Source organism: Lissotriton vulgaris, chromosome 12, assembly GCF_964263255.1.
Source record: "Lissotriton vulgaris chromosome 12, aLisVul1.2, whole genome shotgun sequence".
Lineage (NCBI taxonomy): Eukaryota > Metazoa > Chordata > Amphibia > Caudata > Salamandridae > Lissotriton > Lissotriton vulgaris.
In genome coordinates this window covers 85,901,134-85,913,507 of record NC_141700.1, presented here as the reverse complement: position 1 = coordinate 85,913,507, position 12,374 = coordinate 85,901,134, and the positions used below count along the sequence as shown (strand labels likewise).

General features: G+C 47.6%; 1 protein-coding gene across 1 annotated transcript in view; it reads left to right on the top strand.

Moving 5' to 3' along the window:
• LOC147673410 (mucosal pentraxin-like) overlaps positions 1 to 12,374 on the top strand; it is a 40,674-nt gene that overhangs the window by 18,268 nt on the left and 10,032 nt on the right. Inside the window, exon 2 of the mRNA XM_086947279.1 lies at positions 6,939 to 7,010. Within this exon, the coding sequence (XP_086803405.1) occupies positions 6,953 to 7,010 (58 nt within the window). The 5' untranslated portion in view covers positions 6,939 to 6,952. The remainder of the gene's footprint in view (positions 1 to 6,938; positions 7,011 to 12,374) is intronic.

The window sequence follows — 12,374 nt, the reverse complement described above, 5'->3', positions numbered from 1 at the left end:
GGCTGACCTGGCTCCACAAGGCCCACCCACGTAGGCCCACGCTGCGCCACCGCTCCGTCCCATTGGGCGACTGGTGGTTGTCCCGTTGGGGCCCTGCTGTCTGTGGCCCCCTGCGCCTCAGCGCAGTCGTTTCTGTCCCAGGGCGTGCCAGTGGTTAGATCGTGGGTGGCCTGCGGCAGGGGATCCGGTCGGCCGCTAGCACTCGGCGGGACCGGCCGCCATTTCCCTCCTTCGCTGTCCGGGCGAGTCTCCCACGGCTTGGAGGGTGTCCGGGAGTCCCTCCGGCTGACTTCTGGTCACACCGGGCCAAGCACGAAACACCCCGTTAAGGCAGCCGGGCTTCAAGTGCTTGGGGGGGGGGGGGTCAATCAGGGATATAAAGGGGCGCCAAGGGGGGTTAGGACGGGGAGCCTCTGACCCAAACGTCTACTCAGGCCGCCATCCTGGCCACGCCCCCGCTTTAATTGTTTTTGAGTGGTGAGTGATACAGGTGAGGTGCAGAGCAGAAAGAGTTCGCCGGCAGATTGGAGGGCTGAGTAGGGAGTTTGCTAGGTTACTGTTGTTGGGGAGCGGGGGCGTACTTGGATCAGGAGGGTAATTGCGGCTGGCAGGTGGTACGCTACTTTAATACAATATGGAGTTTTATGCAACAGTAAAAAAAAAGTAGCACATGAAAGTGTACAGATGAACAATAATAAAGGAGTGGCAGGGAGCCAGCGATGACACAAAACATGTATTGCGCAAGACAGAAAGTAAATAACGGCGGCATGCGATACAAGCAAATGGGACGTATAGAGACATGGAGGGAGGAACGAATATAGGGATTCAACTGATTCTTTTTGATTGTTGAGGTTAGGCAACTTTGGCTGGAAATGGAGAATAAAAAAAACTCTCAGATGTCATAAATTGGGGGTCAGTGGATGGAAACAGAGGGGCTCGGTCACAATGGGCAGAGTGATGAGAGACACTCAAGTTACATATATATTTGTCCCTATATAAATGTCCCTACTTGGAATCCTTCCTTTGAAGGGCTTTAATCAGGACCAAAAACTGCCCTCTTTATCATTGGTTTCTGAGAGGCGGGAATTATGTAATTGAAGGAAAATCGTAAAACTGTATCTTCTCTACAAATTCCTAAACTAATCCACCCCAATTGCCTGGCTTGAGACACCCAGCACCCTGACCAATTGGTAAACAGCCATTACAACGCAGCTGTTACCCCGCAAGTCATTACATCGCATGCGTTATATAACGCATGCGATGTAACAGTGCGTAGCCATTACTATGCATACTATTGCATCACATGCGCTTTTACAACGTATGCGATGCAATGGCTATCCACATCGTTGTGAAGAAACTGAGGCTGTACCTTTTCCTCACAATGACGTGCACCGTACCCCGCCTCTCAGACGCTGGGACCAGGAGAGAGGAACTACTAGGAGAGAGGTAAGGGGGATTGTGCTTGGGGTGGAGGTTACTTTTTTGGGGGTTAGGGTAGTGTCGATGTAGTGCTGTAATGTTTGTGTAGTGTAGGGTTGTGTTTTAGGATTTAGGGTAGTGTCGGTGGGAGTCGTGCATGGTACTGTTAGAGTGTAGGGACCGGACTGGGGGTAGGGGGAGGGTTGTGCTGCGGGTAGTGGTTTAGGGTAGTGTTGTGGTGTTTGTGTAGGGTAGTGTTTTAGGGTTATGGGTAGTGTTTCAGTGCCGGGACAAGACTGTGGGAAGGGGGAGGGTCCTGCTGGGGGTAGTGTTTTAGGGTTTAGGGTAGTGCTGTGGTGTAGGGTTGTGTTTTAGGGTAGTGCGATGTCCACTCCCAACAGGTGATCCAGTATGATGCGTCCAATTATTTTTTTTAGCCTAGAAGGGAAATGGGCCGGCAACATGTGGGGTCCAACATGCATCCTTTCTTGAAAATTGAGACGATAACAGATCCACGCCACAATGGGGGTATACATGCCTTGCACACAGAGTTACAAATACTGGAAGTAAGAGTGCCCATAACACTGGATTAATCTTAAATAAACCCATGGGCACCCCGTCCGGCCCAGGTGCTTTTTTAACAGGGCTATTTTGTATCGCCTTAAGGACTTCTTTATCAGTGAAAGTGATGCCCAACGGTAAAGGTACAGCCAACAACCCGTTCCAGGGACATCTTAAGGATGTTGGGGTCCCTGGACCAAGCATGTTTTGGGGGCCCCTGTGAGTAACAGTTGTGAATTTATGATCTAATTCAGCTCTTTCATGCCCTCTTTGGCCGAGCCACTGATAGTGCAAAGACACACTCGTACAAATTCTGAATGTGTTTACATGTAATATTCAGGGATAGTGATGTGTGTTTCCAATACTGTACCCAGCAGCTGATCGCTAATATTAGTGCAAATAATCTGTGACACCCTCCCATGTCTCACATATGAGGTCTGGATGTTGCATGAATCAAACATTACACTTCTCTACAAATTGTTATAGACACACACATCACCTGCATTGACAATAAAGCAAAGGAAAGTGGTATTAAAAACAATCTGTTTAAGAATCATTCACTGCCATCAAGGCAAGACTCTATCACAGACCATATAAGTGGTCCTTAAATCAGAGGAGCCCCCGGGGCAGAAACTGCCCAACTGTTAACGAAAAAGCTTGAGAATCCCTAGCTTGGCAGGCAGCCACTAGGTTGCCCTCGTCTCAACCATTGAATCAGCCTTTCCAGTTATTAAGGCAAATTTGTAATCGCCTACACCACTCAAATACTGTTTGTTTGAAAGAAGACCTCTTCTGGCACCAGTCTTGCACTGTCATTTCCGATTCTCACAGAAGAGTAATCTTTGTAGGGGCGTATCTATCAGTAGCAGAATAGGTCTCAGACACCCCTGCTGTGCCACTGCTTTTTAGCATGTGTTCATAATGTCCCTCGTGGCAGAAGAAGCCTCAGTGTAGACATATATATGCCCATGCTCCCTGTACATTCAGACACTTCTCACCACCACTTATATAAAACATACTCCCTTAATGTCCCTGTAGGTTCACACACTTCATCACCCTTTTTATGAAGCAGCCATCTCAAATGTCCCAGTACATTCACACAACTCTTCTATGAAACAAACACCCCTTAATGCCCCTGTAGACGCACACACTTCTCAACATCCCTTATATGAAACCGACACCCCTAAGGATGCTTAAGAGACATTTCACATTTCGTGTAAGAAAGAGGTGACAAACTAGTCCATGCTCCTTTAGCCTCACCTTAAGTGACAAGTATAATAATAATAACAAAGCATTTATAAAGCGCAATGGTTCCACCATCTCGGCGTGTCCCCGCGCTGGGTGAATTGACTGTAGACATAGCTACTCCTTACGCCACTACCTGCTGCACGAAAACAGGTGAGTTTTCAGCATCCTTCTAAAATTCCGTTCAGAGCCCTCTAGCCTGAGATTCGCAGGGAGCTTATTCCAATGCTGCGCAGCCCGGAATCTAAATGAGCGGCCACCCATCCTGGCTTTCTTGACCCTGGGAATGACCACCATTCAGTTCATACGGACCGTAATGATCTTTGGGGCACATATATGGTAACCAAGTCACTTAAGTCGTTCGGGCAAGCGTTGTTAAGAATGCGATGGCAGGTACAAAGAGACTTAAAAATAATCCTTTGTCTGACGGGTAGCCAGTGCAAGGAGGTAAGGGCTTTCTTAGAAGCCGCCCTCCTAGGTTGATTCAGCACAAGCCGCGCCGCCGAGTTTTGCAAAACATGTAATCGACTAAGACTATGTTCCGTGGCCCCGAAGTATAAAATATTGGCATAATCGAGGCGTGACGTTACAAGCACATGAACCATGGTCTTGCGAGCCTCTAATGGGAGCAAGTCCAGTGTCTTACGCAGGGACTTTAGCACTCCGAAACATTTGCCGGCCACCTTACTTATGTGTCCTTCATAGGAAAGTGCTGGATCCACCTATACCCCCAGATTTTTGGCCTCTTTACAAGGAATGGGGGTGGGACCCAGGCTCGACGGCCACCATTCCGCCGACCAGCTGTTGCTACTTCCCCCTACCACCAAAACCTCAGTTTTACTACTGTTCAATTTGAGGCAGTGCTCATTCATCCAAGTGGCAAGGTCCTGCATACAGATTTTGAAATTGGATGCAGCACACTCTGGAGCTCGAGATAGGGAGACCAGCAGCTGGGTGTTGTCTGCGTAATAGACGACCCCAACTCCATGCCCCTGCACTATCTCTGCTAAAGGGGCCATATATAGATTAAACAGCGTGGGGCTCAGGGCTGAGCCCTGAGGCACCCCTTGCTGCAAATCTATATCTCTGGAATGATGCATGCCCAGCCTAACCTGGAAGCTCCGCCCTGTTAAAAAGGACTTTATCCATTTTAAGGCAGATCCCGATACGCCACCTTTACTAAGACACTGTAGCAAGGTGGAATGTGCTACAGTGTCGGGCTGAAGACTGCTGGAATGTCAGAAACCGGTCCTCGGAAGCTTGTTTCCGGTCCAGGGAAGACATGGCTTGGCAGTTCGGGCTGGACTGTTCCCATGAGGCACAGGGTCAGACTGATTTGCATATAGCCATGTCTGAACTGGGGTTGCAGAGTGGGCTAAAAAACAGTGATGGATCAAACCCAGATCTTTTGACTGGGTGTGAGTGTTTGATTCAGATGCTCCGTCCATCACCACCCCCTTTTGTACCGACAATGTCAAAGGCTGCGCTTGGGTCTAACATGATTAAGGCCATGGTATGCCCCGCATCTGCTCCCTTCCTGATAGTTTCAGTGGCCCGTAAAAGAGCGGTTTCCGTAGAGTATCCTACGTGGAATCCCGATTGAGCAGGATCCAGGAGGCTACATTTTTCCAGATATGCCATTAGTTGTTGGTTTACCAACTTCTCCGCCACTTTCGCAAAAAAGGGTAAAAGAGAAATAGGTCTGAGGTTGTCAAGTCTACTCATGCTTAGGCTAGGCTTCTTCCTCACTGGAGGGACAATGGCACGTTTCCAGCTTTCAGGCAGTGTGTGGGAGCTGAATGAGACCTCAATTAGATGTCTGATATATGGTTCCAGTACATCCAGGCTGTCTGTCATTACCTTGCCGGGGCCGGGTCATTAGGCAAACCAGACTTAATACCAAGACAGATCCTTTTTAGCATCTCCGGGGAGGGAACCATAAAATGGTTCAGATTATGAGCTACTACCGACTCGGTCATCTGAACTTCAGACTCTACCTCAACTTGTGGGGTGTCTGAGAAGGACGAGTAGATCGCTTCCACCTGCTCAGCAAAGTAGGTGGCTATACGATCACACTCCTCCACATCCCCTATGTTGGTATTATTCGACTGGCCACTGAGGAAATTTCTTTGTATATTTTGAATAACTCCTTTGAGGCATTCTCGGCCAGGTCAACTCTATTTTTGAAGTAGGTGGCTTTAGACTGTCTGTAATTTCTGATATTTACGATGATGAGTCTTGTACTCCAATTTATCCTGGCGTAGGAAACCTTTACTCCACTTCCTCTCCAGTCGTTTGCATTCGGTTTTAATTACCTGCAGCGCCTGGGTGAACCAGGGAGCAGTTTTACGTTTCCTGTTCCCCTTCTTACACTGGAGAAGCGGCGCCACCATATCAAACGCTTTACTAATGCGTGTATCTAGATTCAGACAAGCTGTGTTACTGTCCGTCCCCCCTGGAGGGCCACCTTCCAACAACTCCTTATTAAAACTCCCCAGATCCATGTTTTTCCACTTCCTGTAAGTACACATGCCCGTCTCTACTCTCTGATTGTCTTCCTTTGATAGAGTAATCTTCAAAGGGACCAAGAAGTGGTCTGACCAAGGGACAGGAACCGGCTTAACAATTTCCACGTCCTCCCAATTTGCGAACACCGGGTCAAGCAGGTGTCCGTCTTGATGGGTGGGGGCTAGTGACTTTAACTGTAGCCGAAATGCCTGAAGGTCCTGGCGCACTTGTAGAGCTTCCTTATTACGGGGAACATCGAAATGCAGGTTCAGATCACCCAGAACCAGCAATTTATCATGCTTTATAGCTAGGTGGGCAATATTCTCTGGTAAATTTGCCCCAAAATAGTTGGAGGGGCCTGGGGGTCTATAAATCAACAGCCCTCTCACCGTCAGCTTAGAGCTTAATTTTAAAGTGAACACTCCCGCCTCAGTCGGGACTGGCCATAGATTCCAACACACAATCCATAGTGGTCTTATGTATCAGAGCAATCCCACCTCCTCTACCAACCACTCTATCCACTCTTACCAGAGTGTACCCTGGGGGAAGTGTTTCTACTATGTCCGGATCAGAGTTCATGCCTAACCACGTTTCTGTTAAAAACAGCAAATCTAGGTCTTGATCCAAAAGCAGATCCCGTATTTGAATTGTGTGCCTCAAAAATGAGAGGCAATCAAAAGTAGTATTCAATTTTGTTGCTGAAGTATAAAACAAGTCAGTTTGTGCTTGAATTTTTCTTTTTGATTCTTTTCTTTCTTCTTTAGACAGACAGAGAAATGAAGCCAACACGTTTCAGCCAACACATAGGCTTCCACAGGGCAGTGTTTATCAAATGGCAATGTTTGTGAATTGCATGCATGACCCATCGCACCGAGATTTATAAACATCTGTTCCACGCTAATTGGAGACCCGTGGTCACTTAGGGTGGGAGGAGACTCTGCAATGTAATGAACAAACCGGCGCGAGAGCATATAGTAAATACAACTCTCATTCAGTTACAGAGGGTTGTTTAAGATGGTTCACACGGATCGGAGCCACTCCTGATTTTCATAATATCATTATTCACGACTTCCATTTAGAGTTCATTGTGTTCACATTCATTTAATGTAGAAATCTTGCATGGCTAGCACCCTCTCCTTTTTAGTTTTGAAAACAATGACCTACAGCATGCAAAGTGCTAATCGGTTAAATACTTTACTTTTCAGAACCGTGAGGAAAAATGAGTTTGAGCTTTCTGTTCCTGCTCAGCATCACAAGAGCTGCTTCCCAAGGCACAAGTAAGTGTTGTTAAAGCAGTGAAGGTGCAGCAGTGGAGGTTTGTGGGGTGTTACTGAAGGATGCAACATTCTTGGTCTAAAGTCAATAAGCTGTCCTACCTTGCACCCTGCATCTCTTAGGGGTTGGACTGTACCTATTGATGCAGGGTCAAGACTTATTTGCATATGGCTGGGTCCAAACTGAGTTGGCATGGTGGGCGAAAAATGATGGACTGGGATATGGCCCAAGCGATTGCCAGTGGCTGAGATTAACTCAAGCATTCCATCCATTACTTGCTGTTTTCAGAGGCGATGACGTAGGTCATTGCAGTACAGTGCGGCAGGTGAGTGGAGACAGTACGTCAGTCGATGGGAGATGGTGAGGGATACCAAATGAGGGAAGGGGTGCAGGTCACAGATGGAGTTGTTGAAGATGCTGGTCAGTGGACGCGAGAGAAGATAATGTGGGTCAGTGATGAGATGGCAGAGTAGGTCAATGGAGAGGAGAAAGGGCAGGTCAGTGGGCAGGTGCGTGACGAGAGATAAGTGAGAGTACACGTCACCGAAAATGGGGCGAGGGTGCAAGTCCGTGGAGAGGATGTGGATCCGGGATGGGGATGGTGTAGGTCACTAAGAGGAGAGGGGGCAGGTGAGTGCAGTGGAGGAGAGAAGATGCTTGTCTGTTGATATGCGAGGATACCGGCCATGGAATTAGAGGAGAGGAACATATCCCAGAACCTGTTGTTGAGGTTGAAGGTAAGTGGTCAGTGCAGAAAGGGATGAAAATAAACAAAGGAGGGAGGATGCGGGTCAGAGAAGGCAGGAGGTCCATGGAGAGCAGGAGAAGATGAGTGGAGTGAAGAAGGTCCATGTCAGTAGATAGTAGCTTCCACTGGCCATCGCAGAAGGGGTTTCAAGCCACAGGAGGAGTTGTTGAGGGTGCAGGTCACTGGGGAACGTAAGAGGGTGGATGTTACGCGATTAAAAATAGGTAGTCAATGGCACCTAGAAAATCAAACATCTCGCACCAATCTTTCAAAACATATGTTTGAATATACATCTCATCCAAAGACATATAGTGTGTGTCATCCAATGAATGCAGCACAGAGCTTCACCATTCACCTTTGATGGAGAAGACTGATGGTAATCAACTAATGCCGGGAATGTTCTAGCTCTGGAGGTTTAAGAAGTGCACCTAAGTGCCTCATATCCGGCCAATAATTGAATAGCTTGCTGTTCTATTTTTCCAATCTTACCGCTTTACTTGATTCCTGCTAACAACCTTCTATCTGGTATGCTTTTGTTGATTAATTGCACACATTGAGTCTGGTCTGTACTCTATAAACATGCCTATAATATACCATTTGCTACAACATCAGGTGAGAATAGAAGCTGGACCTATGGTAATACAGCGCCTCTTCACTTAGGGTGGGGTGAGACTCTGCAACATAATGCATAATGCAGTGTATAGCTAGTCTGATAAATTCTTCTCTTGAGTTGTAAAGTATTACTAACACCCACAAGACCAGCCCAGCGGAAGATATTCCACTAACCTATTTCTACCCCATTCAATGAAAAACCTTTTAATGTATTGATCTGTATTACCACTATTTCTGTTTTCTTATTTCTCTAGTCCTATAATTGTAAAATTCAAACAAACTTAGCAAAGACTGCCTCCATTTACAAAAGGAATGGTTTTATCACCTTCCAAAATGGAAGCAGTTGTTTTTAAGTACACACTGTTATACTTTCTTATTCAACAAAGAGCTTGCATGAAGGGAAAAGGCCCAAACACTGCTCTAGCTCTTTGTCAGTGGTGCAGTGAGAAATGGCTTACCAACAGTTCTCAGGACAGACGGTTTCGATTCTGCTCTTGAGAGATTCCATGGTCCTAGACAATCAGTGTCTTATGGGACAGTGTGAGGATCTGAAATGTTAACCCTCAAACAGGTAGCCAGTGCATAGTCTCAAACTTGAACTGAACTTTTCCAAATCTGGATTTGGTGGTGCAGTGATCAGATTGTTACAATGCTCAATTTTGTGATAGTTATTCTGATAATCTTGGCATTGTTCTGCTTATTTAAAACAAACCAACTCTTATTAATTCAAGGTGGAGGATAAACTGCATTACTGCGCCCTGCGCTTGGCTATGTAGGCGCTTCTGCTAATTTTAAAAATACCCGTTTTTTGGCTTTCTTATTTTCATTTTAGTTTGATAATTATCCCCTGTTTTTAATTCCTTCCTTCCGCATTCTTGCACCATAATAGTGCCCTGCACCGTGACTTTAGCGGTTTGTCCATCGCGCTTCTCACGACTTTGAGCGCCATCTTGGGGGTATTCAGGGGACGCTGACGCCACTCACACAGCGCTCTAGCAGTCAGGTTGACTAGCTAGAGCCCTATATAGCTCTGGTAAGATGGCGTGCAGCGTGTGCGCCGGAGTCACGCCAGCGTCCAGCCCGTCTGCGCCCGTCCGCGCTGAGTACGGGCTGAACGGCTGGCCGACCGGACTTGCTGATGGGGATTTCATTGGTGTCAGGTATTCTAGCTATGACCTTCTGAAGCCAACTAAGCTTGCCTGCCACCATAAGAATGCTCCTGAGGATTTTTCTAAACCCCCCCCCCCCCCCCCCCCCTGCTGTGGTTGCTTTCTAGAAGGCCATATGGGGTCTGTTTTTCCTTTAGTTCCCTCCTTGTCTGGACAGAGTAGCAACATGGGAGGTAGTGTCTCGAGGGAAAGTGGCTTTCTTATCAATGCTCGATCATTAATTAAGCATAATGTCGAGTTCATGGACTTTGTCCTAGATAGAAAACCCTCCTGGGTTTTCGTCACTGAAACCTGGGCAAAAGACTCCTCTGGTCCAGACCTAGTGGAAGCTGTCCCAGAAGGCTACTTTTTGGCCAGGCAGGACAGAGCAGGACGTATAGGAGGAGGGCTGGGCATCTTATATAAGGATAATCTCCTATGTCACACTTCCCCGCTGTCTGACCCTCAGGATGCTTTTCAGGCCCTGTATTTTTCCCTAAAAGGCCCCTCTGAGATTCCTTTTACAGGTGTCCTGATCTACCGACCTCCCGGGTCTAGAGCTGATTTTGGACAAAATATACTCAATATCTTAGAACCTTATTTTGGTTGTGAGCATTTAACGGTCCTCGGAGACCTGAATTATCACTTGGAGAACTAGGAGTCTAGTGAAACCCACTCACTGCTGGATGCTCTATCTGCCTGTGGGCTTAACCAGCTCGTGAGGGGTGCTACCCATCAAGCGGGCCGTACGCTTGATGGGGTTTTCTCAAATGACAGCAGGTTGGCGGTTAAAGACCCTCTCCCTCTCTCATGGACAGATCACTACGCTGTCCCGATAGAAGTGTCCTATCCCATTACGAATAGCAATGGAAAGGGCCTGAGTAAAATGGAACCTCAGCGGAATTTTAAGAACATCTCAAATGACACTCTCGCCCCTAGGATTCCCAGTGCGACCATTTCTCAGGAAGATGTGTGCTTGACGGTCTCTCAAATAGAAAAGGCCGTCACAATGGCGCTGGATGAACTTGCCCCCCGTCCGCATGCGCTACTCTGCTAGGAAAAAGCCGTTGGCCCCCTGGTTCTCGGAGCCATTAAGACTCCTTAGGCAGGGAGTTTGGAGGCAGGAGCGTCTCTGGCGGGTTAGCTGGGATCTGAGGGAGAAAGCAGTTCATAAAATCTTAGTGAGGGGCTATAAGGCGGAGGTAATAAGAGCCAAGCAGGAATATTTCACTGCACGTACCACCTCACGCTCCTCCCCGAAAGAGCTTTTTAAAATTGTTGATTCCCTTCAGATTCCTGATCCCGTTATTGACTCTCAGCAGCTTTGCAATAACATAGCCCTTTTCTTTCAGGCAAAGATTGTTGATATCTATTCGGCCCTAGAGCTACAGAAGGCTTTAATCAGTGATTCTTCCCGTCCTTCTGCTTCTGCCCCAACTCTGGCGGAGGACACCCCCTTGTGGTGCTTAGCTACTTTTCCACCCCTTTCACTTCAGGAATTAGAAAACCTCCTGAATATAACCAGGTTGGGCTCCCCTTTAGATCCCTGCCCTCTGAAGCTCTTCAAACAGTGCAAGGAGACTTTTTTTGCCTCCCCTCCTGGATATCATGAATAGGGCAATGAGGGATGGTACTTTCCCCTCGCAATGGAAGAGGGCAGTGGTAAAGCCATTGCTTAAGAAGCCAACATTGGACCCAGGTGTTCTTAAAATCTTTTGTCCTATTTTGCTGCTCCCCGCTCCTGCTAATATGCTGGAAACCCATCTCAACCGGCATCTTGCAGTCTTTCTGGAAAACTCTGGTCATTTGGATCATTCGCAGCACGGATTTAGGAGTGGGCACAGCACCGAGTCTGCCCTTACCATAGTGTTGGACAACATCCGCACCTGAGTTGATAGGGGCCAGACTACCCTCCTCATCCTGCTAGATCTTATGGCTGCGTTTGATACCCTCTCTACCTTGGTGGTAACCTCTCGTCTGAGGGAGATTGGGGTGGAGGGGTCCGCACTTAGTTTGCTGACCTCCTTTCTTGACCAGAGGGAACAGAGTGTAAAGCTGGGGGAGTTTCTATCTTCATCCCTGCCTGTGCATTGTGGGGTCCCGCAGGGGTCGGCACTAAGTCTGACCCTTTTTAACATCTATGTGACCCCACTTGGCAGACTTATTAGATCTTTTGGGATGGAGGTAGTCTCTTATGCCGACGACACCCAGATCTTGGTCTCTCTCTCCCAGCCTGTCAGCTCGGCTGCCTCCAATTTTAGACTCTGTATGGAGGCAGTCGCTCAATGGATGATCTGCAATTCATTGAAGCTAAATGGTGAGAAGACGGAGATCCTGTTTGGAGGAAAGGAGGACATTTGGTCGGCGAATTGGTGGCCCGCATCATTGGGAGCATGCCCGGTACCTGCTGCCTTAGCTAAAAATCTGGGTGTCTTGATCGACCCTACCCTCAGCATGCGTCAGCAGGTGACTAGAACAGTCTCCACATGCTGGGGCATAATCTACATCTTGAGGAAGATTAATCACTATCTATCTCAGCAGGCGAGAAAGCAAGTCGTGGTCGCACTCATAGGCTCCCGACTTGATTATTGTAATGTGCTGTATGCAGGACTCAATAAGGGGCTGCTTCAGCGCTTACAAATGGTCCAGAATGCAGCGGCCAAGTTTGTGTTAGACCTACCCAAATGTGCATCAGCCACCTCTGCAAGGAAATCTCTACACTGGCTCCCGATTGAGGACAGGATTTCCTTTAAAACAATGTGTCTGACCTATGGGGCCTTATCAAGAAATTGGTCAGGTGGGATAAGAGACCTTTTGGTTCCTTATACCCCCTCCAGAAATCTGCGTTCCACCAATAA